This window comes from Prunus persica, chromosome G3, assembly GCF_000346465.2.
Source record: "Prunus persica cultivar Lovell chromosome G3, Prunus_persica_NCBIv2, whole genome shotgun sequence".
NCBI classification, from domain to species: Eukaryota; Viridiplantae; Streptophyta; class Magnoliopsida; order Rosales; family Rosaceae; genus Prunus; species Prunus persica.
In genome coordinates, this window is record NC_034011.1 from 18744380 (window position 1) to 18771484 (window position 27105).

The 27105-nt window shown below is 36.9% G+C and overlaps 3 protein-coding genes and 1 pseudogene across 6 annotated transcripts; all 4 read left to right on the top strand.

Moving 5' to 3' along the window:
- Nucleotides 233-6401, top strand: LOC18782778 (vacuolar cation/proton exchanger 2). Of its 4 annotated transcripts, none has more exons than XM_020559530.1 (13): nt 233-335; nt 427-638; nt 1209-1475; nt 1791-1858; nt 1950-1978; nt 2619-2815; nt 2934-3146; nt 3550-3684; nt 4651-4767; nt 4844-4897; nt 5082-5198; nt 5616-5709; nt 5952-6401. In XM_020559530.1, exons 3-13 carry the CDS (start codon nt 1209-1211, stop codon nt 5960-5962), a joined length of 1302 nt encoding a protein of 433 aa, XP_020415119.1. In that variant the 5' UTR covers nt 233-335; nt 427-638; the 3' UTR covers nt 5963-6401. The 4 variants fall into 4 exon arrangements, with proteins under 4 accessions (XP_020415119.1, XP_020415121.1, XP_007216445.2 ...); XM_020559532.1 differs by having other exon boundaries at nt 307-638; nt 5952-5990; nt 6132-6401; XM_020559531.1 differs by lacking the exon at nt 233-335 and adding an exon at nt 716-755 and having other exon boundaries at nt 342-638.
- Nucleotides 8028-16391, top strand: LOC18783137 (protein trichome birefringence-like 43). The gene is made up of 5 exons (XM_007216873.2): nt 8028-8443; nt 8529-8721; nt 14899-15074; nt 15213-15371; nt 15821-16391. Exons 1-5 carry the CDS (start codon nt 8190-8192, stop codon nt 16113-16115), a joined length of 1077 nt encoding a protein of 358 aa, XP_007216935.2. The 5' UTR covers nt 8028-8189; the 3' UTR covers nt 16116-16391.
- On the top strand, nt 16988-20367 carry LOC18783579 (protein trichome birefringence-like 43). Its single transcript, XM_007217238.2, has 5 exons — nt 16988-17762; nt 18117-18288; nt 18466-18647; nt 18779-18937; nt 19931-20367. Exons 1-5 carry the CDS (start codon nt 17497-17499, stop codon nt 20229-20231), a joined length of 1080 nt encoding a protein of 359 aa, XP_007217300.1. The 5' UTR covers nt 16988-17496; the 3' UTR covers nt 20232-20367.
- Nucleotides 21334-25944, top strand: LOC18783933 (annotated as a pseudogene).

A 27105-nucleotide genomic window follows, 5' to 3' on the forward strand; every position in this document is an offset into this window, starting at 1 on the left:
AATGTTGTCCGACAATTCTAGTGAAGTAACATTTCTCACTAGTAAATAGCATATAACTACAAACCGTAAAACTCCAATGCCAAAAGACCAAAAAGGAACAACAAAAATGACTATCTATAAGTTCTTTATGTTTTCTACATTGGGTCAACAAAATCGTACGTACTTTTTTGGTCCGAACATGTAGCACATTAGGCATATGTATAAACTACAATATATTAAATCTAAATCAAGCAAGAATTGGTGGGAGTGGGACACAAAGAAGATTCAAAGATAGAAAAAAACAATTAAGAAATCAAGCTCAACCATGAAAGACACTGCTTCTCAGAAACTTCCTTGTGTGTATAATAAGTCGTTTGTCTTAAAACTCTACGCCGGGTGCCGGCATCCAACTCTTGACTCTTCATCTTTCTTCTTCTTCTTCTGCAGAACCGGAGGACATCGCATTAAATTCTCTTCATTCAAATCGGAGCTACCCGAGTAGCCCAACCGTTTGAAGTGGGACAGGACAGGACAGGACAGGACAAGACCCAAAACTGGTGGTGGGCCCTTCTCACTCTTTCTCTCTCTGAAAGAGGCTAAGGCTGAGGAGAAGTTGATCCATTTGATAAAATCCAATTTATTTTGCTTCTAGGTTTGAGGTATTTAATTGATTTCAATTGATCCCCGTTTTGTTTGATTGTGTTGTGTTTGTTACTAAAAGTGAGCTCTTTTAAAGTGAATAGGTGTAATTGGAATATTGGGTGTAATTGGAATCTGTAAGTTGCTTTCTTGCATTCCATGCCATCTGTTCTGCAACTTCATTTATTTCAACTTTCAAAAACTGGTTTGTTTCAATATTACTGAGCTATATTTGATATGTGAAAGAAGTGAAGAAAACTGGTTTGTTTCAATACACTCGTTTAGTATAAGATTGCATCCCATAGCTCTAAAAAGATGAACAAGAGCAAAGAAAAATGAAGATATAATCAGGACTTTGCGGAAAAACCAATAAAGTTTCTTCCTTTGGGTCACCATACATTTACTATTTATTTCATGTGCATTATTCTTCTGCTTGCAAACATTAATATGAGTGATTGCTATTACATGGTCTAAGTTACTTTATCAAATGGGTAAATGCATCTTATGTTTGTGAGCAGGGTCCTGCTTTGGTGTAATTTCATTTCTGTGTTGTGGTTCCTTCTTAATCGGTTGGTAATCTGTACTTGCAGATGGTTTCCATAGATGAAAAGACAGACCTTGAATATGATGAAGAGATCCCTTTTAGCTCGTCATCAGCCACCAGTAAAATGGAGGCTTTGGACTTTGAGATGATCCATTTGCATTCCCGGGCAGAATTGGCAAACTCATGGATTTCAAGACATATACGGATGAGAGTTCCGAAGAGTATCTACTTTGTCTTAATCAAAGCAAAAATCAACGTATTGCTACCATTTGGTCCGTTAGCGATTTTGCTACATTACCTTACTGGACAGCATGTATGGTTCACATCTCTCTATCACTTTTATGACCGTTTCTTTTAGTTTGGAGAAGAATGTAGTGAGACTTAGGAAGTAGGAAAGTATCGAAGAAAAATTGTCTTGAAATTGTTTTGCAGCAAGTGATCGAGATTAGTGGTTTGCTTGTGTTCTTTTGCATTTTCTATTAAAACTTGAAATAATAACCTTGTGATGTAGCCTTATCATATGTGGCAAGGTGTTCAAACATAGTTTCTCTTAGACACGTTGTTCAAGATTCAGTAATTTAAATTGACATCACCCCTAATCCATTGACAGTTGCTTTGTATACGTTAGGGATGGGTTTTCTTCTTCAGCTTAGTGGGCATTGTGCCTTTGGCAGAGCGTCTAGGATATGCGACTGAGTAAGTTCTGGTTTGTGAAATTAAATATAGCATTAAATTTTCCTAACTTTGTCTAAGGCTAAGTCTTGCCTTGCCAATTATTGTGCTGCAGGCAACTTGCTTTCTACACAGGACCAACAGGTATGATTAGAATTTTTACCATGCCAACTGATGGTAGCCTAAATGTTTTTTGCTTTTTCATGAATTTTTGTTGTGATATACATATCTCTAACTGAATTACGATTTCGGAGAATCTTTGTCTGAATATATAACTATATTTTTGAAGGTTCCTGTCTTAGTTTAGACTCCTGGCTCTTCCACTGCTATATAATAATATTCTCTTAACAAATTATCTAACACGAAATTTTGCTAGGTTGTCAATCGGGTCTTTACCTACGTTCTAGTGATCACTATGTACGTGTTCTGGTTCAGTGGTTTATGTGAAGTGGATTGTTTTTGTACACGACTTTGATCATACCAATGAGTGTAATAAAGTTTGTGCCACTGGTTGATTAGATTGTCTGCTTACGAGTGTGTGTACTGTACATTCCTTAAGATTTTTAGTTGCTAGAAAAAGAATGATTCAGATAATTAAAGGTTATCACAGTTTCCCAGTGCCAGATAACCTGATGTACTGTTCATTATGGAAATGGATAGGTAGTTCCTCTTATTTTCAAATGGAGAAGTTTCTTAACCTACTTACCGATTCAATGTATCTTATACCTTTATGTAACCTTTTCTTGTTATCTCTCAAGTGGGCCGGTTTTTGTTGGGATTGCAGTTGGAGGTCTTTTAAATGCCACATTTGGAAATGCAACGGAAATGATTATATCAATTTATGCATTAAAGAATGGAATGATTAGGGTTGTTCAGCAATCTTTATTGGGATCAATCTTGTCCAACATGCTTTTAGTGCTCGGATGTGCCTTCTTCACTGGTGGAATTGTTCATTACCAGAAAGTTCAGGTTTTCAACAAGGTAGATCTTCAAATTTTGTTGAACCTTGTACCCTGAATTTTTTTTAGTGTGGGTTCTTTGACATTCTTTCATATTGATGTCATGAATTTACATCCAAATGTGGTTACTTTTGCAACAGTCTGCCGCCGTTGTGAATTCAGGATTGCTGTTGATGGCTGTCATGGGGTTAATGTTTCCAGCTGTGCTTCATTCTACACACTCAGAGGTCCATATCGGGAAGTCAGAGTTATCTCTTTCAAGATTTAGCAGCTGTGTAATGCTAGTGGCATATGCGAGCTACCTTTTCTTTCAACTTAGAAGTCATCGTAATCTTTATAGTCCTATTGAGGAGGTTAGTTAGGTTTGCTCAATCGTCTTAAGGGATCTAGAATGTCATTTCTTTCTATTTTGAACATTGTGCATTAGTTGTTCTTCGTCCTTTGTTAGTTGTTTGTTTTTTTTTAAACTATGGACCTAAAATGATGAATTCGTTACATTTTCTGAATCTTGTATGATCTTCAGATTCTATAGGAGCTTTAGTCAATTGGTTTTGATTTTAAAAAAATTTCAAAGTTAAGGGGTTTATTTCCTTCTTAAATTTATTATGATTTTATTATCCATAAAGAAGAGTGATTAGTAGTTCTTTTAAGTATCTATTGAAACCCGAAAGTTAATACATGGAATGATTCTTGGGAACATTTTCTGACAAACTGCATTTAGTTGTTTAATTATCCTCTATTTTGCAATTGTTTCAGGAAGGAAACCAGGGTGGAGATGATTCTGATGAAGAGGAGGCACCTGAGATAACTCACTGGGAAGCAATTGGCTGGCTTGCTATTTTAACTGTGTGGGTGTCCATTTTGTCTGGATACCTTGTTGATGCTATCCAGGTAACACCTGCTTGATATCGTTGTCCACTGCTCTGGATGCATATTTTCTGAGCTGATATTCTGCTGACCCTTTGCATTTCGTGTATGTTGTCAAGGAAATGCATACCACTAACTACTGTTTTCCAATTATGAATGAGAAACATTTGGTCTTCACTTAAAAATTATTATTTAACACTATTATATTATTATATCCAATTCACGTCCTTCAAAAGATCGTAAATTTCAAAAGCCCATCAAGTCACTCTGTCAGTAGATTGCCCTTCTCTTGGTCAACAATTTTAAGTTCTCAAATCCAATTCTGTTCCACTTGTAAGGAGGAAGGCTGTGACAGATCAGTCCAATTGTATAGCTGTGGCTTCATGTTCCAAATTGACCAATTTAACCATCTCGTAGTGGTAGAAGAAATCCAGCAGATGCTAATGGCAACTGAGATTCTAGATGTTGTGTAACTGAGATTATAGAACTAGTTTTCCTTGACTTCCCAAAGATGCGGCCTCAACTTTGCCAGATGAAAAACATATTCATCAAATTTAGTTGATATTTTCTTCTAAATAATGAGATGACCATTCTAACCATATTATCACCCTGCAACCAAAGTCCCTGTTTCCTGAAACCAAAGAGTCGCTTCAAAGTTCTAACCCTTCAAGAGCTTTTTAATACTCAAACCCTTGATTCATTACTGCAATAAATTAGAACTTTTAACCAACCTTCTCTCCCCTTAATTTTCCTTACATCATGATGAAGTTTAGGTGGCTTGTTCAACCTTCCATTTCTGTATAACCATAACTTTGAAGCAAAATTTCTTGTCCTATATCAATTTGTTACCAAGCTTTATATCCTATGCTGAAATGCCTTTTTTCTGTATTTGATTGTGAAGCACATTTTTTTATATTCTTGGTTTACTGGTAATTTGACCGTAGTTTTGGGTAACTATTTGATAACTTAACATATTTACTGTTTCTCCAGGGAGCATCTGACTCATTCAACATGCCCGTGGCATTTATCAGTGTTATACTGCTCCCAATTGTAGGAAATGCTGCAGAGCATGCAAGTGCTATCATGTTCGCCATGAAGGACAAGCTTGTTAGTGCTTTCAAGATTTGTAAACCTCATTTTATAGATTTCATTTATTTTGTTGATGAAATTAATCTTTCTACAGGACATCACACTTGGAGTTGCTATTGGATCTTCTACACAAATATCCATGTTTGTGGTAAGGACTTGACAGTTGACTAGCTAGCTAATGAGTTCTCACTGCGTATTCTATGAACCATCACAAATCTCTGTTGGACTTGCTTGTTATAGTTTCTCTTGAGTTGATTACATTCCTTAAACAGGATTACATTTCAAAACGGGTACTAGGAAACTAATAATTTTTGTGCTTTTGACAATTGTAGATTCCCTTCTGTGTAGTTGTTGGGTGGATCATGGGACAGCGAATGGACTTGAATTTTCAACTCTTTGAGACTGCTACACTTTTTATTACAGTGTTAGTAGTGGCATTTATGTTGCAGGTTTGTGATTTTTTTTCTTGTTTGTCTTCCTTTTAGCCATGAAGATTTCTCTAGTTTTAACTTTTAACGTATTTTTGCCCTCTTAGAATTCCAGGAAATATTCTAAAATTGAGGAAAAAAGGAAAGTTATATGTAAAACAATTACTTATAAACTAAAATCATCCCACTTTGAGGCTTCTAATGACATCATCCAAGATAAATTGTGCTACATAAACTAAAATCAGGGAATTCTTTTCTGTCTCTCTTGGGAAAACTGCAAAGTTGCGAGTCATGCTTTTTTATTTTATTTTATTTTTAATTGTACAGTATGACAAGTTGATTTGCAGATGGATTTAGACATTTCTTATCACCTAGTTGCAGTTTTTTTTTCTTGTTCATTTTTGCCTGATATAAGATTCATTGCCTTTATCTTTGTAGGAAGGGACATCAAACTATTTTAAAGGCTTGATGCTTATTCTGTGCTATCTCATAGTTGCAGCCAGTTTCTTTGTACATGTCGATCCTTCGGATGGTGAGTCACAAAGAACTTATTATATTTTTTCAAGCGAAAACAAACGTGGATATCTTTGTATGCAAGGGCGTATTCAGGCCTCGAAAATATGAATCTCTTTGTGGTTTCATTTTCTGCACATGATCCCTCAAATTTCAACTGTGTCAAAATCAACACATTAATTACTTTTACAGAGTTGATATTCTACTAACATAACAAATTAAACTTGGTCTTAGTTATTTGTTTGTTGGGTTTTGTTGCAGCTGATGATTAAACTAACCATTGGAATGGTGGCCATGCCTGTAAGAATCTATCTATCTATCTATAGATTCTATAGTATCTGCATGCAAAGAGGTGGTAGGAGATATACAGGAAGCAATGCTTCCGCAGCCTTCTCAAGCCTGTGATATGCATTTTATTTGCTTTATTTTTGTTGATCATAGAACGGAAAATCCGAATGATCCCCCAAGCATCAAAAGTCTGCAAACTTCCTCAGCTTTGTATAATAGAGTAGTATGATTCTCTTCAGAAGCATGGACACTCCCTTTTGCAATGGTTTTCGACAAAATGACACGCCTCACTTTCGAATCAAAATTTTGTTCTTCCATCTTTGTTCACTTATGTTGTGATCTCTCAATAATGTTCAGCCAATGCCGTATTTTAATTTCAAGATATTTCAAAACGATTAATGTATCTGTTCACTTGATGATTATGATTTATTTATTTATAAGTATCTATTTACATTACTTTGAACCATTTGAAATTTTAAAAAGGAAATATATGTAGGTTTTATATTAAAATTCGTAATTCAATACCTAAAATATCAGGAATTAGGTTGATTAGTATGAGTAGTTGATTCAATTCCAATTCTTTGTCTGAATTATTGTGTCTCTAATAAATACCAAGAACATGTAAAAGAGTTAAAAAAGGTAAATTATGTAAAAGACTTAACTAAGTCAATAACTAATAACAATTACTTTTACTATTATACGAAATTTGCCACTACCACCAAACCAAAGTCAAACAAAAACACTAGTTAGAAACAAGAAGATAAACTCTAGCAAATTCTCGTTGACCTGAAAAAAAAAAAAAAAAGGAAAGTTCAACAAGTTGTTCTTTTCTACATGATAGCGCAGGCATTAGGATTTTCATCATTAAACAGACTAGTATAAGGATCCATTGCATGCTCTTGCTGTGATGGCAGTTCATTCAAGTATTGCCCTTGGTGATTAGGGCTGCCGTACCCAATCTTCCCTTGTGCTGCTGGACCCACTGGATAGTTGCCCATGGGGCCCATCTGGACCATCTGGACCATCTGGCCCACCTGACCCTTTTGATGCTTATCTCCTCTACCATTGCCTTTACCTTTGATCTCCTTCCCTTTGTTGCACGCTTTGCCACTTTTGGCCACTTTGCCTTCGTTTTCATCTTTGCCACTTTTGGCCTCTTTGCCTTTGTTTTCGTCACCACCAATCACAATGCCACCACCCTCTCTTTTACTTGTACTTCTTCTGCCAAACCAATTTTTCCATCCAATTTTTTCTTTACCTTTTTTACTATCATTCCCTCGCATGCTTACCTTGGGCATCTCATCACCATCATGAAGCTGACTGGCCATTCTTCTTCTTTGTGTATGAGAGAGAGAGAGAGAGAGAGAGAGAGAGAGAGAGAGAGAGATTGATTGAGTGAATGTGGTAATTGAGACAGTTTAACAATCACACCTCAAACAAATGTTTATATAGTAAAACATATTTGATAACCCCATTTGAAAACAGGAAATATATCTTGTTTTCTTTGAAGAAACGGGAATGCTAATTGAAGAAGCAAGAAGAAAAGAAAGAAAAAGGGAAACCAAGGTTTACAAGATTTGTGAAAAAAAAAAGGAAAGGGAGAGGCTAAACCCATGATTTTTCTTTATAACTTTTACAACTGGTACACCTCACTGCTCTACTTGCCGATTATTAGAGTTAAAAAAAAAGGGGTAACATTCGATTTTGTTCGAAATAATGTACTTACTAAAATATAAAGATTAAAGTGGTTAAGAGCATTCGATTCTCCCTTTTCTCGATATCGCTTTTGTAAAAGAAAAAAAAAATTCAAATTACCGAATCAATTTAATTGAAGCAACCAAAGCCTTGTGTATTGAGAGCTGTAACCTTTTCTTTTCACATGGTTTTTCACAAATACGACAGTCTGCCTCCAAATCAAAGTTTATTTCCTTGATGTTAGGTCCACCCCATTCATTTAATTTTGTTTCTTTCATCCTAATGTGTCTATTTTGATATATTTCAAAACATTAATTTATGTAACAAATTGGATGCCTGGAGTTTTCAAGTTGCTTTCAGAATGAATTTTGAAAAGCCATAATTTTGTAGTTCAACAGAAATTTTAAATTGTGGATAAGCACTTCCCCCTCAATCATAAAATGGAAACAAAACCCTTTGAAGTTAACTAAAAACCCAATTCCCTTCTCTACCTCCTTCTATTGGCGGTGCAATATTATGGCTTCTGCTTTTGTGGTACTTCTGGTGCTGCAACTTTTGCAGCAAGTCAATGCAAAGCATAGTTATGAAGCTGAGGGTGGATCAAGATGTGATTTGTACGAGGGAAGATGGGTTTTTGATGATTTACATCCTCTATACGATTCAACTCACTGCCCCTTCATTGAGAAGATTTTCAACTGCCAAAAGAATGGTCGACCTGACAAACTTTACCAGCAATATAGATGGCAGCCATCTGCATGTAACTTACCAAGGTACCTTTAATTAATTTGCTCCGAAGATATTTGGTTAAAAACTTATGAGGATATATAGTTGAAAACCAATTCTTTGTTCATGTAGATTCAGTGCCGAAGATTTCTTACAAAGATTCAAAGATAAACGCATAATGTTTATTGGAGATTCACTGAGTTTGAATCAATGGCAGTCACTTGCATGCATGCTTCACACAGCCATGCCACACTCTGAGTTCACCATAGAGATCCCACCCCTCAAGTACACCACTGAGAGGACCCTTTCCACATTCACATTTCCGGTAAGATTGGCTTTCTCCATTCAATTGTCTCTATGTCACGCCTTATTTTGAGAATGAACCTAATGTAAGATAATTTATTATCCCAATCCTTTCAGAATTGGTCTTCTATTCATTATCGGATTGCAAGACTCAAGACTAATCAAGAGCTCAACACAACTCTCGACCTGCAGCCTCTGTGTCAGTGTCCCATATGGATTACAAGGCTAAAGGGGTTTCTAGTTCTATGAGAATTAGGATTAAAAGTTCTATAGCAATAAGGATACCTCAAGGAGTCTCTTGATGGGCAAGACTCCTTGAGTGATGCATATAAATAGAACAGCTCCCTCTAAGAGCCAATACACACAAAATCTCATCAAGTGATTCACCCCATCTGGAATCTGAGAATAAGGCATTTGGTGATCTTAGAGAAGAGCTGTCTCCCAGGTGTTTGACGTAAGGCTTCAATGGCAGAACAAGGTTAGTGTTCAAGTTATCATAACTAATTAAGTTTACATGTGGTATCAGAGCATAAGTTATTTTATCTTCTACCCAACCAATTTTGTTGAAGCATTTAGAACTTGAAAATTGAAGGATAATTAAAGTTTTCAAGGTTAAAGAAACTTGTTACAGCAAGAGTTAAAGTTAACACCTTGCTGTGACAAAACAGAAATTGATCAAAGTTTGTATAGTTCTTGCTATGCTCTGAGCAAGCCAAAGCAACTCAGACACAACAAGATCTGTACATTCAAAGTTTTATGATCAAACTTGTGTTGAAAATAAAGGCATAATGAATGATTCACTGTCCAAAGATGTGAATGATTTATCGTGCAATTATTTTCAGCAGAACAGCATAAGAGATGAAACATGTAGGCTATCAAGATTGTTCTTCTGTCCAAAGATGTGGAACTTTTCTTGTACAGGAAGCTTATGTGATTTTCATATCTTAGTGTTGATGAACATGTTTTGATTTCTTCACCTAAAGGTGAGAATTGATCATGTTTTAAAGATTCTGGGGTTTTTCAGTTTTAAACACATATATATATATATACTATGTGTTTTTCAGTTAATCACAACTCGATTGAAACTCTCATTGGCTCCAACTACACCAAATGGAGGGAAGATGTGGAAATTGCTCTAGGATTGCTGGATTATGAGATGGTCATTGAAGAAGAAGCTCCTGCAGAACCTGCTGCTACTGCATCTGCTGAAGCAAAAGCAAAATATGCAAAATGGACTAAAGCCAACAAGATGGCTATTCTAATCATGAGGAGATCAATTTCACCATCTGTCAGAGGAAGCATCACACCATCTGATAATGCCAAGAAGTTCATTGATTCTATTGCGGAAAAATTTCAGGAATCCAAGAAAGCTGAAATTGGTACTCTGATGGCACAACTTACTGATGCAAAATACAATGGGGAGAAGTGTGTAAGAACACACATATTGAATATGCTGGAAATTGGGAACAAGCTGCAAGCACTCAAAGTCAATGTGGATGAAAATATGATGGTACACTTTGCAATAAATTCTCTACCAAGCACTTTCAAGCACCTTAGAAGCACCTATGTAGCACAGAAGGAAATATGGACAGTAACTGACCTCATAGGCATCTGTGTGCAGGAAGAACAAAATATGAAGAAAGATAAGGCTGAAGAAAGAGTTAACATGGTTCACAACTTCAAACCCAAAAAGGATTTTGGAAAGGGTAAAATTGCTTGGAAGAAAAACAAGGAAGAAAAGGGAAGTAAGGGGCTAGAACCAGAAGGTTTCAAGTGTTACTTCTGCAAGAAATTTGGTCATATGAAGAGGAATTGTGACAGATACAAATGCTGGCTAGATAAACAGAAGGCTAAAGGTAAGTCTAGTCAAGTAAATGTTTGTTTTGAGTCTAATGCAATTGAGATTTCTTCAGATTCATGGTGGTTGGATAGTGGTGCAACAGTTCATGTGGCTAATTGTTTGCAGGGGTTCAAAACAAAGAGGCTGCCAAGCAAGGCTGAGATGAAGGTGTTCGTGGGAAATGGAGAAAGAGTCAAGGTGGAGTACATTGGATTAGCTAAGATCGTTTTGGAGTCTGGTTTTATTTTGGAGTTAGTAGATGTAGTTTATATTCCTTCTATGAAAAGGAATCTTATTTCAGTTAGTAAGCTTGTAAAATCAAACTTACAGTTTGAGTTTGATGAGTCTGGATTCTCCATTTTCAGAAATAAAGTTATGATTGGTAATGGTTTTCTAGATGATGGCATGTTTCGTTTGAATTGCAAGAAACCAAATCCAAGTACTGCTAATCTAAACATCAATCTGATAAGCACTAAAAGGAAAGCAGATAAAGAAGAATCATATAGACTTTGGCACAAGAGACTAGGACATGTCTCGAATGAAAGAATGAATCTGCTAAACAAAGAAAATCTGTTGCCACCACTTAACCACCATGACAAAGACAACGTTTGCATTGAATGTGTTAAAGGAAAGTTAACTAATTTGAGGAAGAAAGGTGCTACAAGAAGTGAGAAACTGCTGGAAATTATACATACTGACATATGTGGTCCTTTTCCCACTAAAACACATGATGGTTTTAAGTATTTCATAACCTTCACAGATGATTTTTCAAGATATGGTTATGTATACTTAATATCTGAAAAATCCAATGCATTAGACATGTTTAAAGTTTACAAAACAGAGGTAGAGAACCAGCTGGATTCGAAAATAAAAGTGGTAAGGTCAGACAGAGGAGGTGAGTTTTATGGCAGATTTGATGAAAAAGGAAGAAATCCTGGACCTTTTGCAAAGTTTTTACAAGAAGAAGGAATTGTGGCTCAATATACTAATCCAGGTACGCCACAACAAAATGGCGTGGCAGAAAGACGAAATAGAACATTGATTGAAATGATTAGAAGCTTAATGTGCTGTTCTAAACTTCCAAAATTTCTCTGGGGGGAGGCTTTGAAAACAGCAAACTATTTGCTGAATAGAACTCCTACGAAAAGTGTGAACAAAATCCCTTATGAGATATGGTGCAACAGAAAACCATGTCTCTCACACCTCAAAGTCTGGGGAAGCAAGGCAGAAGCAAAGTTCTATAATCCATCAGAAAAGAAACTAGATTCCAAGACAGTTACATGCTTTTTCGTGGGATATCCAGATAGAACAAAAGGGTACAGGTTTTACTGTCCCAACAATACCACAAGGTTTATGGAAACACAAAGAGCAATTTTCATTGAGGATGAAAGTGAGCAAGGCACTGATGAAAATTTTGATTTTGATGAAAATTTGGAAGATGAGGAATTTACAGGAAAAGAAGATTTGATAAGAGAAACAACAGTCTTGCCATTCACTGATTCGAGTGACAAGCAAATCTCACCAATTCATGATGAAAGAAATTTAGAAGAGAATCAAATAACTGAAGCTCAACCAACTGCAGCAGAAAATATGCAGATAGATCAACAAGAGCAGCAGCCTTACAACTCAGAACTGAGAAGGTCACAAAGAACTAAGAGACCTGCTTTATCAAACGACTATTATGTCTACCTGCAAGAGTCAGAACATGACATCAACACCATAGAAGATCCTGTGTCTTTTAAACAGGCTGTGCAAAGTGAAGAATGTGAAAAATGGATGGAAGCAATGGAGTCTGAGCTTCAGTCAATGAGTAAAAATGGTGTATGGAAGCTTGTAGCATTGCCTCAAGGATGTAAACCAATAGGATGCAAATGGGTTTACAAGACCAAAAGAAACTCAAAGGGACAAATAGACAGATATAAGGCACGTTTGGTAGCAAAAGGGTTCACACAACAAGAGGGAGTGGATTACAATGAAACATTCTCACCTGTTTCAACTAAAGATTCTTTAAGGGTGATAATGGCATTAGTGGCACTTTTCGATTTACATCTCCATCAAATGGACGTTAAGACTGCATTTTTGAATGGAAACCTTATTGAAGAAATTTATATGAAACAACCGGATGGTTTCATTCAAAAAGGGGAAGAAGATTTGGTTTGCAAGTTGCAAAAATCAATATATGGTTTAAAACAAGCTTCAAGGCAGTGGTATTTGAAGTTTGATGAAGTTGTGAAGTCTCAAGGTTTCATTGATAATCCCTTAGATGAATGCATTTATCTCAAATTTCATGGAAGACATTATATTTTCATGCTCCTTTATGTTGATGACATTCTCTTAGCAAGCAGCAACTTGTCATTATTACATGACACTAAGAGAATGCTGTCAAATTATTTTGAGATGAGTGATTTAGGTGAAGCAAATTATGTATTGGGGATTGAAATTAGTAGAGATAGAGAAAGGGGATTACTTGGTCTATCACAAAAAGGATATATAGAAAGGATACTCAAAAGATTCAATATGGAAAACTGCACAGGTTGTGATGTTCCATTCTCAAAAGGTGATAAACTGAGCTGTGATCAATCTCCTAAAACTGAGCAAGAAAAGCTGGAAATGCAGGACAAGCCCTATGCTTCACTTGTAGGAAGCTTGATGTATGCACAAGTTTGTACAAGGCCAGACCTTGCTTTCTGCATAAGTGTTCTTGGAAGGTTTCAATCTAACCCCGGCCAACAACATTGGGTAGCAGGCAAGAAGGTTTTGAGGTATTTACAGAGAACTAAAGAGTACAAACTGGTTTATCGAAGAGTTGAAGAATTAAAACTGGAAGGATATGCTGATGCAGATTTTGCTGGATGCTTGGATACTCAGAAGTGTACATCAGGTGTTGTATTCTTGTTTGCAGGAGGAGCAGTGGCATGGAAAAGTGTAAAACAACAAAATGTATCAACCTCAACTATGCAGGCTGAATTCTTAGCAGTTTATGAAGCTACTTCAATAGCAATATGGCTTAAGAATTTTATGTCAGTGTTGAGAATTGTGGACTCCATACAGAGACCAATCCAGCTGTGGAATGATAACAGTGCTGCAGTTTATTTTGCAAAAGGAAATAAGAGATCGTCAGGTCTGAGACATCTGCAGTTAAAGTTTCTGTCAGCAAAAGAGAAGATCCGAGATGGTTTTACAACTCTAGATCACATTGGGACAGATTCTATGATTGCAGACCCTTTGAACAAAGGTTTGCCTAATCATGTTTTTCATAGGCATGTCAGAAGCATGGGTTTGCAGATCAGTTTTGATGTTTAAGTCAGTGGGAGTCAGTGGGAGCCAGAGTTAGATCTGTTTTCTTTTAATTAGTTTCAATCGAAGTTGTCCTTACAGTTTTATTTTGAAATTGCTATTCAAAGTTTTCTTAAATTGTGTTTTTCCAATTTATAAATATTTTGGCATATGGATGAAGGAAGAATCTGCAAAATTTGCTAGCACTTGTGTTTTTGCATTTTCGTATCCATGAAGGAGTCATGCAAGTTTATTAAGACCTTGGTAGTCTTGTAAGGGTGAGCTAAGTTTTGTTTTGATCATTAAGTTTACTAAGGTAGATCACAACAAGTTTTTGATACTAATTCAGTTGGCAGTCGCATGTGTTGATGTACATTTGTATGTGTGGTTGTAAAAGACTTGAGTTTGGTTGCTCAATGTTCTTTGACAGTTCCATATGAGTTTATATCAATGACAGTGGCTTGATAAGAAACTGAGAAGGTTGAGTTCTATATTGGCCATTAAGAGATTGCTCTTGAGTCACAATGAATATTTGACCAAGTGGGAGAATGTAAGATAATTTATTATCCCAATCCTTTCAGAATTGGTCTTCTATTCATTATCGGATTGCAAGACTCAAGACTAATCAAGAGCTCAACACAACTCTCGACCTGCAGCCTCTGTGTCAGTGTCCCATATGGATTACAAGGCTAAAGGGGTTTCTAGTTCTATGAGAATTAGGATTAAAAGTTCTATAGCAATAAGGATACCTCAAGGAGTCTCTTGATGGGCAAGACTCCTTGAGTGATGCATATAAATAGAACAGCTCCCTCTAAGAGCCAATACACACAAAATCTCATCAAGTGATTCACCCCATCTGGAATCTGAGAATAAGGCATTTGGTGATCTTAGAGAAGAGCTGTCTCCCAGGTGTTTGACGTAAGGCTTCAATGGCAGAACAAGGTTAGTGTTCAAGTTATCATAACTAATTAAGTTTACACCTAAAACTTGGATTAGACTAATTCTTGAATTGAGGCGTGACAATTAAGGCATATCGTATCCCAATAGTATTCAATAATTATTATCTTGTCTTCTATGATGAAGCAATACAATGTTTCGGTGATGTTTGCGCGCAATGTATTTCTTGTTGACATTGAAAAAGAGGGTTCTTGGCAAGTTTTGAAACTCAACTCAGTCCAGGACACCGAAGTATGGGAGGGAATGGATGTTTTGATTTTCAATACATGGCATTGGTTTATTCACACCGGGAACATACAACCGTATGTAGCCTTCACCAACTCCTCAATATTTGCTTCATAACTTTGTTTGTTTCCCTTCCAATTAGGGGTACCAAAAATGCATGAATAATGCATTGTTGGCTATCTATGATTTTGTTTACTTTGTTTAATTTGTTATAGATGGGATTTCATTCAAGATGGAAAAAATACATACAGAGACATGAATCGCTACGTTGCCTTCGAGCAGGCTTTGGAAACATGGGCTCGATGGGTGGATGAGACCATAGATCCCTCCAAAACCAAGGTCTTTTTCCAAGGAATTTCACCCACTCATTTCAAGTAAGTTATCAAAGGGGTTTTTTTTAAAAATTAAAAATTAAAAAACAATCAGAAAACTGCTTATGTTTTCATTTACTAACCTATCCATTCAAACGAGAGTCAACTTGATTTATATGATTCAAATTCACAGTATGATATATTACAAATATATTTTGTCAAATAGTCCCGCAAAAGAACATTTTCCATCAAATGGGTTTTAAAATCGAATACAGCTTTTACCATTTTATATAAACCCATACACATGTTACATTTTTTTGTTACATATAAGCATGTTATGTCGTCTAATCATCAATTTGGACGAATATATTAATAGTTCAGATAATTTTTTTAGCAACATAACATGTCAAATTGTTGCATGTAAGGATATGAACGTTTCTTACATTTTTGTATATAGGAAATTGTTGTGTGTTTGTTGATAATAATGAACAGCTTAATTGTTGTTAAATTAGTGCAAGCCTTTGGGGTTTCCATGAGGGAAAGAACTGCAGCAAAGAGATGAGACCACTTCCTGAGCCACCAAGATTTTCAAATCCTGCAGAAGTGATAGTAGAGAAAGTGTTGCAGAGTATGTCAAAGCCAGTCCACTTGCTCAACATTACAAAATTGTCACAACAAAGAACAGATGCACACCCATCCGTGTATGGCTATGGTGCCCAAAATGGCATGGACTGCAGCCATTGGTGCCTTGCTGGTGTTCCTGATGCTTGGAATGAACTTCTTTATGCAGAGCTCATTCGGAATTAGAATGATTTCAATATGTCAATGTCTCATGTGTAAAACGTTGTTTTTGATGTTTTTGTAGAAAATGCATGTATAACAATTTTTTTTTTCCCACCACAATGTGTTTGAAGTGGGCTGTATTAGCCCGACCTCTTAATAAAGGCCAACATCATACCTTACTTAGCCCAAAGCCATTCTGGCGCACCCAATAACCTATTACATTAGAGTAATTTAGAATATCTCATTGTAAAATAAATAAAAAACTTTAACACATTCATACTATGCTATCTTTCTTTGTTTCTTTTTTTTTTTGGATGCGGTGCATACTATGCTACCACACGAGTCATCAATAACACCATGTGGGATTCACTATCAAACCATAAAATTAATCCAATTTTTAGTTATCAACTAATATGGAATATGCAGATGTGAATTAGACTAGTTAGCGGGCAGTGTCCTTTTCCCTTGTACCCAAATTCTAATTCCTCTCAAAATTGGTCACCATTTGGTCACATGGCTTCTGGATTGTATCATTCATCATTGGGAGTATATGCATTAACTAAATGAAAATTGGTCATCAATCACATGACATTGTAACTAACTGTATTATATATCGTCATTCAGTATTGACACCTAGCAGAAATTGAAGTTTTTCTCCTCTATTAATACTCCCAACTTCAATACCAATTGAAGTGGCAAATAACATGACACGAGACATGTCGCCCAAACCTTTGTGGGTGTAGAATTGGCATTAAAAGTTGTTACACTGCTCCTATAAGAATACCATTTTTATCATGTTTTACTGGGACAACTTAAAGATTTATAAAAGAAAAAGGTCACACACAAAGAACATTGAAAAACCTAATCACAATTTTTTTTTTTGGTGCAGTAAAGATTTCCCACCTTCATTAAAACCAAAGACAGATTCCAATGCACAATATGTAAAGTGTGTCAAGCCGAAGCTATCAGCCTATCACATTAGCTATGAATCCATGACCCTTCCACAACATATATAGCCTCTCCTCATCAAGTTATTGAACCTCCATTAATTCACCTAAATTATTTTTCTCTGAAAAAAAAAATGTGGGAGGTGCTGATGACAGTTTTAAAACTCCCCCCAACCCCCACTCATGCACGATTGAAAGTTTTCTGCCAACCTCTCCATTGATATCCATTCATTCATAACGAGTGACTGCAACTTGAATTGAATTCTTTACTTCTCATTTCTTTCCCACAACTTAAAATATAGGAAAATTCTCCCATCAACTACACCATCTACCTCTTAATGAACCCACCAATCTTTTTCTTTACCAATTTCTTTTTTTCTTTTATTTAAATATCCACACCAATCAAGCTTGAAAAATCCAAACCAACTCAATCGATCTAATTTCATTAATTTTTGCATATGGGTGCACTGGGTTTGGGGATTGCCTTTGCACTTCTGGTGTTGCTACCAAGTTTAGAACACCAAGTGCACGGGAAGCAAAGCAATTACGAGTTGAAGAAGTGTGATATTTACCAAGGAAGATGGGTTTACGATGCTTCTTACCCTCTTTATGATTCAAGTCTCTGCAGCTTCATAGAGAATGCCTTCGCTTGCCAGAAGAATGGTCGAGCCGACGAACTCTATCTCAAATATAAATGGCAACCCTTTGCATGCAAGTTACCTAGGTACGTAATTTTTTTTAGGTGAAAGGGAAATTAGAGTTTCGAACTCGGAGTTTGAGTGTGGGGGATAAATGCTCACTAATATACGGGAGCTACAAGTCCTGCCTAAAGTATGCTCTTTTGTTATATTTTCTCCCTAACTAATCTTTGTTTTATAGTACAAAGAAGGGGGCTTGATTACAATTTTAATCCTCTTAAAATATTTACCAAAAAAAGAAGAAAGAAAGAAACTCTAGTGCCTCAATTTCTCATATTCTTATAAATTTAGGCTCAAATTCTTGGTATTGCCTTCATATATCTTATTCCAAGTTCTCTTGTCATGAATGACATAATTCATTAAACTATTTTATTGAATAGGTTTGATGCGGAAGATTTCTTGGAGAGATTTAGAGATAAACGCATCATGTTTGTTGGAGACTCATTAAGTTTGAATCAATGGCAATCATTCACATGTATGCTACATGCAGCCTCGCCTGAATCTGAGTATAACTTTGAGAGAATAGGATCAACCTCTACATTCACATTCCAGGTATTCTACATGGGTAGCAATGTTCATATTTCTCTTCTAATTATCTGCACTTCAAACTGAATATTTTATAAATTTATATGCGCCCACAATAGTGCAGGGAAGCAAAAAGATGAGTGTTTCAAAACCACTAGCCTTTTTTATTCATTTCAATTGAGTAGCCTCTATATACATGTGCAGAGTCACAATGTTTCTTTGATGCTTCAACGCAATGCCTTTCTTGTTGACATGGAACACAATAAATATGGGAGGGTTTTGAAGCTCAACTCGATCGACCACGAGGATGGCTTAGCCTGGAAGGAATTTGATGTATTGATCTTCAACACATGGCACTGGTGGCTCCATACGGGAAGAAAACAACCGTGAGATAAATAATTGAATTGTTTATAGTTTTCATGCTAAATTATTTTATATAATTTTAGTGATAGATCACTTATTTTCTCGTAATTAATCAAATTGAATATGGTTGGTTGTGTAAATGTATGCATGGCAGGTGGGAATTTATTCAAGATGGAAACACTTTACGTCAAGACATGGATCGCTTTGTTGCCTATGAGAAAGCCTTAAGAACTTGGGCTCGGTGGGTGGACAAAAATGTTGATCCTACTAAAACCAAAGTCTTCTTCCAGAGCATTTCACCGACTCATTGGAAGTAAGTTCACAAATATAATGTTGAGCCTTAGTCTCATAAATTGGTTAATATACATATCTACTCTTTTTTAGTTCAACGGTGCAACTTTTGAGTTATAGAAGAGGATAACCCTCCCTTCTTTTAAAAGGGTATCAAATTGTGCCGTACATAGATAAAAAATCGGAATTCAAAACCTCCTTCAACAAAATAATAATTAAATATCACTAAGAGCATGTCTAATGGGATTGATCTTGCCTAGGTTAGGTCCAGATTTGGTCTCAAATGAAAAAAAAATCACTTTCTAATGCATGTGTTTGACCTAGTCCAGTTTAGCCTAAGACAAGATAAGGAGCTGGTATTATCCACCTGCTGGCTCGGACAAAATAAGGGACCTATTGCCAATTTTTGAAAAGAAAAAAAGGAGCAGCCAAAGCTGACTCAAACAACCATTGAGAAATTGCCATGTGGCGCTCTCAAATGCAACAGCCCAACGGCTAGTTGCATTCCTCACAACTCTATAATAACCTAACCATTTGTTCATATCTCAATTACTCCAAACATTTCTACTTGTTTGTCTTTTTTCATTTTGCTCAAAATTGTTGTTCCAAAGTATGGCTCAAAATTGTTTCTAAAAATAAATTTTTGTGTTGCTTTTCTTATGCTTTGATTTTTATCACAAATAAAATAATAATAAATTTAAATAACAAGTTTTGAGTTTTAGCCTTTAACCCCTCATCACCACTAGAACCACAAAATTTGAGAGGCTAGATTTTGTGAATGGTACCATTTTGAGGGGCTAAAACAGCACCTAGCCCCTTGCACTTGCATTAGACATGCTCTAACTAAACCAAATGATCATTGACGGCCCAAAAATATATATATGGAGTCTCTCCATGTATTGGAGTACCACAAGATCAAATTAAGACTATTTGAAATGTTATGTTAACTTGCATGTAATTGTTGGTTGTTTTAAATTGTTACTAAAATTAAAGATGATCATGTTGTGAAAATCAGCGCAAGTTTTTGGGGAAACCCAGAAGGAAGGAACTGCACAGCAGAAACAAGGCCACTGGCAGAGCAACCATACCCAAGAAGTCCACACCCAGCACAAGTGATTGTGGAGAGAGTTTTGAGAGGCATGTCAAAGCCAGTCAACTTGCTTAATGTGACAGCTCTGTCACGGCTAAGAAAAGACGGTCACCCTTCTATATATGGCAATGAAGGCCACCGTGGCATGGATTGTAGCCACTGGTGTCTTCCTGGAGTTCCTGACACTTGGAACCTGCTCCTATACACTGAGCTCATTCGAAACTGAAATATTATTTCATTACTTTGGGAATAATTATAAGCTGTTTTTGCCTAATAAACAAAAAATATCATGTCAAATATTTGGTTATTGTTACGATGAATATATAGTCTTTCTTTTATTTCAGTTTTATTGCTTTGGATTTTATATGTATGTTTCTTCTTTTGTTTTTTTGGGAAGATAAAGAAAAAAAAAAACCTCAAAACGAGATACATAGTGGTTTGGCTTTGAGACGGTTATGTGATTCTGCCTCACCAATAATTAAGAAAGTTCTTAATTATTTGATCAAATAAAAGGATAATCCAGACTCATAAGAACAAGTAAAATAAAAGAAAATGGGCTGCAACTACCATATCATGAACAAGGGAAATCAATTCTTCAAATTTTACTTCATAAAAAGAGAAGAACTTGCGTGTAACCGGAATGTCATCGTATCAGTATCCTAATACTATCGCACATTTTTATGTTGAAAAGTTAAAGTACATGATAATAGATGATGAGCTTATGATACCGTTACGCTAGATTGGAAGAGTCGTATTCGCCTTATTTGCTTCCTTCTTTTAGTAGAGAGTTGAACCCGCATCAACTTGTTCGGCTTCTTTATCATGCAATTGAGTCCTCACCTCAACAGGGGATAGTTGAAGTTTCTTTGCTCAGCCATTGAGTCTCGATTAGTTAGTGAGTGCCTCAAAGGTATACTAGAGTGATAGAGTAAAACTCGGTCTACTACATCAAAATTCCTCCATTTTATGTATAATTATTCAAATATAAAGCCTTGCGTCTTTGTCCCTATTTGCGACATGAAGAGAGAGCACATCAGTTGACAATGAATGTGAACAGTGGATTGAACAGGCAATCTGCGCCTATTAAGAAAGGAACCTGAACAATGCTATAGTCAAATTACCTGTATGTTTTTCTTCATAAAAAGAGTAATGCTATTTGTACCACATTTAATGATCACATTACTGACCACCTCTCTAATATAGGTGAGTTCCACATACATTAGTGGAGTCAACCATTAGAGAGGTGGTCGGCAATATGGTCAATAAATATGTTATAAATAGCATTGTTGTAAAAAGCCCATTATATTGTTCATTAGATAAATAGTAAATAGACAGAGAGATAATAGAAGCTACGAGTTGGACTAGTGGAAATAGAATGCAGAGCGTTGCGCGCGTCTTTTTTGGAGGTCCTAGGTTCGAGCCTCGACAACGTCGCCTTCTTCGTCTTCATCCTCTTGAGGCCTAGTCAACTATGTAATGTTGTATTTTTTTATTTTTTTTTTTAATAATCTACATTAGTAAATTCTGAATTTTATGTCTAGTTCATGGTTGTAAATGAGAATAATCAATTGAGGCTGTTTCTGTGAAGTTAGGGTTTAAGTTTGGTGATCATTTTGTCCACTATTTTGTTAAGCCCTTTTCAAATAATTTCATGACAATGGTTCTACAATTTGTTCTATCTCTCAGAGTTCATCTCTCTGCGGTTTCGATATTCAAAGAAGACGATGAGTTCAGACGAAGCCAGAACCCTAGTCTCCACCAGACAGCCCTTCATCGAAGTCGAACAGGATCGCAGGGTAGAACAGCTGAAATTTACTGTTATGTCCCCCTCGGAGATTATGAAAATGGCGGAAGTTGAAATCTTTAGAGGCGTGTAATACGGTTCCGATTGAAAACCCATCGAGGGCGGCTTATTGGACCCTCGCTTGGGCCCCCAAAACAATAAGTTTGGAAATTGTGCAACTTGTGGTGCAAATTACAAGGACTGCCCGGGGCATTTTGGGTATTTGGCACTTGCCCTCCTTGTTTACAATGTTGGGTATATGGGCACTGTCGTGGATATTCTCAAGTGCATCTGCAAGTCATGCTCTGGTCTGCTTTTGAAGCAAGAAATGCGGGTTGAGCTTTTGAGGAGGATGAGAAATCCCAAGCTGGGTCCTTTGAAGAAAACTGAGTTAATGAAAATGGTGGTGAAGAAGTGTAATGGTTTGGCTGCTAACAATAGGCCAGTTGAGTGCTCCAAATGTGGATATTTGAATGGTTCTGTGAAGAAGGCTACCGGCATGGTTGCTATTATTCATGATCGTTCTAAATTTAGTGGTGTTATGGATGAGTTGAGGTCAACAATTTCTGAAACTAAAGTTTCCAGTGCACCATTTAGCTTGGAGACTCATTTGATGAACCCTGGAGAAGTTTTCTCTCTGTTTAAACAGATGCTTGATGAGGATTGTGAGTTACTTTATCTTTGTACCAGGCCAGAGAACCTATTGATCATGAACATTCCCGTGCCTCCTACTGCGATTCGTCCTTCAGTTTTGGTGGACGACTCACGGACAAATGAAAATGACATTACAGAGAGGTTAAAGAACATTGTTCAAGCAAATGCTCGTCTTCTACACGATTTAACACAAGATTTACCACCAGCTTATGCAGGCGGCATATAGTTGGGATGAACTTCGAGTTGAGGTTGCTCAGTATATAAATAGTGAAGTTCGTGTTCCCTTTGCCATGCAAAGTGGCAATCCGTTGGGTGGTTTTATGCAGCGGATCAAAGGGAAGCAGGGGCGTTTTCGTGGGAATTTATCTGCCAAGCGGGTTGAATATACTGGCAGAAGTGTTGTATCACCTGACCCTAATTTGAAAATTAATGAGGTTGGGCTCCCTATCCAAATGGCTCAAATCTTAACCTACCCTGAACGGGTTTCTCGTTATAATATTGAGAAGTTGAGGAAGTGTGTCAGTAATGGAATTTATACGTACCCTGGTGCCAGATACGTACGCCGTAATGGCAATGATTCTACTTAGGGGGTAGCAACAGAAAGGCATATGCTGATATACTGCAATATGGTGACATAGTTGAACGTCATCTAGAAGACGGGGATTTTCTTCTTTTCAACAGACAACCAAACCTGCATAGGATGTCCGTCATGTGTCACAGGGCTAAGGTTATGTCTTGGAGAACATTGAGGTTTAATGAATCTGTTTGCAACCCTTACAATGCTGATTTTGATGGTGATGAAATGAACATTCATGTCCTGTAAACAGAGGAGGCAAGGGTGGAGGCTGTTCTGTTGAAAAAAATCTATGCACCCCGAAAAATAGAGAGATCTTGGTTGCTTCAATTCAAGATTTTCTAACATCCTCTTTCCTTATAACAAGGAGGGAAACATTTTATGATCGAGCATCATTTTCACTAATTTGTTCATATATGGGGGATGGCTTCGATTCGATTGATTTTCCAACACCTGCCGTAATTAAGCCAATAGAGCTGTGAACAGGAAAGCAGTTATTTAGTGTTCTTGTACGCCCGAATGCAAATGTGAGAGTCTATCTAAATCTGACTGTTAAGGAGAAGTCCTACTCCAAGACTGATGAAGATGGAAGGGCAATTGAGGTAATGTGCCCAAATGATGGGTTTGTCTATTTTCGTAACAGGGAGCTTATAGCCGGGCAACTTGGGAAGGGTACTTTAGGAAATGGCAATAAGGGTGGGTTTTTCTCCGTTCTTCTCAGGGACTATAAAGCTCATGCTGCTGCTGCTTGCATGAATCGTGTAACTAAGTTAAATGGGCGATGGATTGGTAATCACGGATTTTCAATTGGGATTAGCGATGTATAGCCAAGTGACATTTTGTGTGAAGAGAAAGAAGAGATAATTAAAGAAGGCTATAAAAAATGTGATAAGCAGATAAAGTTGTATAATGAGGGACAGCTGCAACTTAAACCGGGTTCTGATGCAGCACAATCACTTGAGTCTGAGATAACTTGTGCATTAAACAACATCAGAGAGCAAACTGGAAAGTTGTGCATGCAAAAGCTACATTGGAGAAATAGCCCCTTGATCATGTCCCAGTGTGGTTCTAAAGGATCTGCTATCAATATCAGCCAGATGGTTGCCTGTGTTGGTCAGCAATCGGTTGGTGGTTGTCGTGCACCTAATGGATTCATAGACCGAAGCCTTCCTCACTTCCCTAGAGATGCCAAAACCCTTGCAGCTAAAGGCTTTGTTGCTAGTTCCTTTTACAGTGGCTTGTCAGCTACGGAGTTTTTTTTTTCCATACAATGGGAGGGCGAGAGGGGCTTGTGGATACAGCTGTGAAAACAGCTGAAATTGGGTACATGGCTCGTAGATTGACCAAAGTTATGGAGGACCTATGTGTTCAGTATGATAACACAGTACGGAATTCAAGTGGATGTGTAATTCAGTTTTGTTATGGAGATGATGGTATGGATCCTGCAGTAATGGAAGGAACAGAAGATGGAGCTCCATTAGACTTACCCCGATTGTTTCTGAAAGCCAAGGCGACATGTCCTGCTAGAGAAAATGAATACTTGTCTCCTGAACAAGTGAATGAGATGGTGAGAAGCAGGCTTTCAAAACAAGATATGACTCTTGATGGTGGTTGCTTCGTTGGTTTCAAAACTTCTTTGGAGCAATTCCTGAATAAATATGTTGAAGCATTCAGAAAAACACACGAGACGTTTTTGTTGGATGATCATAGTGCCTTGAAGCAGAAGATTGTGCAAAACATATCTGGTGTTACTTTTAGACAGCTGGAAGTTTTTCCAGATACTTGCATTTCACGTTACCATTCAAAAAAAATCGAAGTTGGAACAGCAATTGGAATAATGGAGCTCAAAGTATTTGCGAGCCTGCGACGCAGATGACGCTGAAAACTTTCCACTTTGCTGGAGTTGCCAGCATGAACATTACACTTGGTGTCCCTCGTATCAAGGAAATTTTAGACGCAGTGAAAAAGATCCGTACACCTGTCATCTTTGCAACACTTGAGTGTGAAACGAATGTGAAATTTGCAAGGTTGGTTGCAGGTCGGATTGAGAAAACAAATCTCGGGTAGGTTGCTGAGAGTATAAAGATTGTAATGACTACAAGATCAGCATCTATAGTTGTCACGCTTGATATGGCCATGATTCAAGATGCACACTTGTCTATAGATGCTAATGTGGTAAAAGAATCAATTTTGCAAACTCGGGGAATCAAACTGAAGCAAGAGCATGTTAAGGTTTTGGATGTCAGAAAATTAGAAGTCGTTCCTGAAGAGGCTGATAGGAGCAGACTTCATTTTCGCCTCTACAATCTAAAGAGTATGCTCCCAAATGTCATGGTGAGGGGTATAAATACAGTTCAGCGTGTTGTCATTAATGAGGTAAAAGAAGAGAAAGAAGACAATAAGTACAAGTTGCTTGCAGAAGGCACAAGGCTTCTAGCAGTAATGGGAACCGAAGGAATTGATGGTTGTAAAACCACAAGTAATGATGTTTTTGAAGTGCAGAGAACACTTGGCATCGAAGCTGCAAGAAATTGCATCATTGGGGAGATAAAGAGTACTATGAAATCTCATGGAATGAGCATCGACGATCGACATATCATTTTTATAGGGGATGTGATGACATGCATGGGTGAAGTTCTTGGGTTCACAAGATTTGGAGCTAAAAAAATGAAGAAGGGTGTTTTGGCATTGGCTTCATTTGAGATGCCAGCTGATCATCTGTTTAATGGTGGTGTAAATGGGAGAGTTGAAAGTGTTAGGGGAGTAAGTGAAAGCATAATCCTGGGTCTGCCAATTCAGATTGGCACTGGAATGTTTAAAGTTAGAACAAAAGTTTCTTCTGGTTTGGGGCAGCTCACAGGTTCTGGACCTCCATATTCAGATGTGCAACTGCCTTATGGGCCTGCAGGCACTACTTTTCCAACTTAAGTTGAAGAAAAACTGAAGCTGGATTTTGCAGAACTGCTCATTTATTTTTTTGGGTAATTTGAATCATCTCATTTCCCAGTCATTTTTGTTGTGAACTTTCTGACTTGTTTTTTCACTTTATTTTTGTTTTCTCTAAATTGAAAGCCAAACTTCAAAATATCAGAGTGTTTAGATATACATGGGGAGCCAGCTGGGGCTACTAGTGTTGTCATATCATATTTGAACTAAAAGAAAATTTTGTTACTTCCTATGGTTTCTAACGGAGGCTCCTGCCTTTTTATCAGATTCATCTTCATAATATAGACTCACATTTATTCCTTGTTGCAGAAGTAGAATAAAAAAAAACACAAAAAAAACAAAAAACAAAAAAAATGTAATGCAACACAAAACTAAACTATTTAAATCTAAAACTTTATCCTACGAGGCTTAGAAATCTTAAATTTCTCAATTATATCTGCATTATTGATACTATTAGCAAACTCTCTCTCAATGTGGAAGATCATGCAATCAGCAAGGAATTCATCAGCTATGGTGCTCCGAAGTCTATTCTTAATAATTCTCATACATGAAAAAGCTCGTTCCGTTGTTGCTATAGAAACAGGAAGAGTCAACACCAACCAAATCAACCTGTAAAGCAAATGGTAGTTTTCTACCAAAGTTGTTTCCACCAATTGTTGACATAATTCAGGAAGAGTGGTGACCTCGAAAAGCCCTTGCTTGATTTGCTAAATACCTAATGCCCTCTATTGTGGTTGTAAGTCGCAACCAATTGTCCATCACTTGTTTCTTTGATTGCTTATCTACTACAGTTTCAATATGAAGAGATGAGTTTTTTAAGCTAACCCACTTTTGCATAGCAAGATGATGTGGTGAATTTAGCTTGCCTACATGACTTTGAAATACACATTGATTGCACCAATTCTCTTCCAATTTTGAAATCCATGAATAGCAAAGGTTGTATGTGAGTGATTCATGTCAAATAGGAAGCAAGAAAAACAAAATGCCATATCTTTAGCAACTGAATACTCAAGCCACGGGAATTTATCAAACCATAATTTATTAAATCAACGTAAGTCTCGCCCTTCTAAATGGCTTGGATAGTCTTCTAACTCCGGTTGACATGGTCCTAAAATAATATAAGCTTTTCGCACATTATCTTGT

Excerpts from the sequence above, each read along its gene's own strand:
- LOC18782778 (XM_020559530.1), top strand. The coding sequence starts at position 1,209 with ATGGTTTCCATAGATGAAAAGACAGACCTTGAATATGATGAAGAGATC. Across the intron at positions 1,859-1,949 it reads CGTCTAGGATATGCGACTGA|GCAACTTGCTTTCTACACAG; the intron begins GTAAGTTCTGGT and ends ATTGTGCTGCAG. Across the intron at positions 5,199-5,615 it reads TAGTGGCATTTATGTTGCAG|GAAGGGACATCAAACTATTT; the intron begins GTTTGTGATTTT and ends TTATCTTTGTAG.
- LOC18783137 (XM_007216873.2), top strand. The coding sequence starts at position 8,190 with ATGGCTTCTGCTTTTGTGGTACTTCTGGTGCTGCAACTTTTGCAGCAA. Across the intron at positions 8,722-14,898 it reads TTTCCACATTCACATTTCCG|CAATACAATGTTTCGGTGAT; the intron begins GTAAGATTGGCT and ends TCTATGATGAAG. Across the intron at positions 15,372-15,820 it reads ATTTCACCCACTCATTTCAA|TGCAAGCCTTTGGGGTTTCC; the intron begins GTAAGTTATCAA and ends TTGTTAAATTAG.
- LOC18783579 (XM_007217238.2), top strand. The coding sequence starts at position 17,497 with ATGGGTGCACTGGGTTTGGGGATTGCCTTTGCACTTCTGGTGTTGCTA. Across the intron at positions 17,763-18,116 it reads TTTGCATGCAAGTTACCTAG|GTTTGATGCGGAAGATTTCT; the intron begins GTACGTAATTTT and ends TTTATTGAATAG. Across the intron at positions 18,289-18,465 it reads CCTCTACATTCACATTCCAG|AGTCACAATGTTTCTTTGAT; the intron begins GTATTCTACATG and ends ATACATGTGCAG.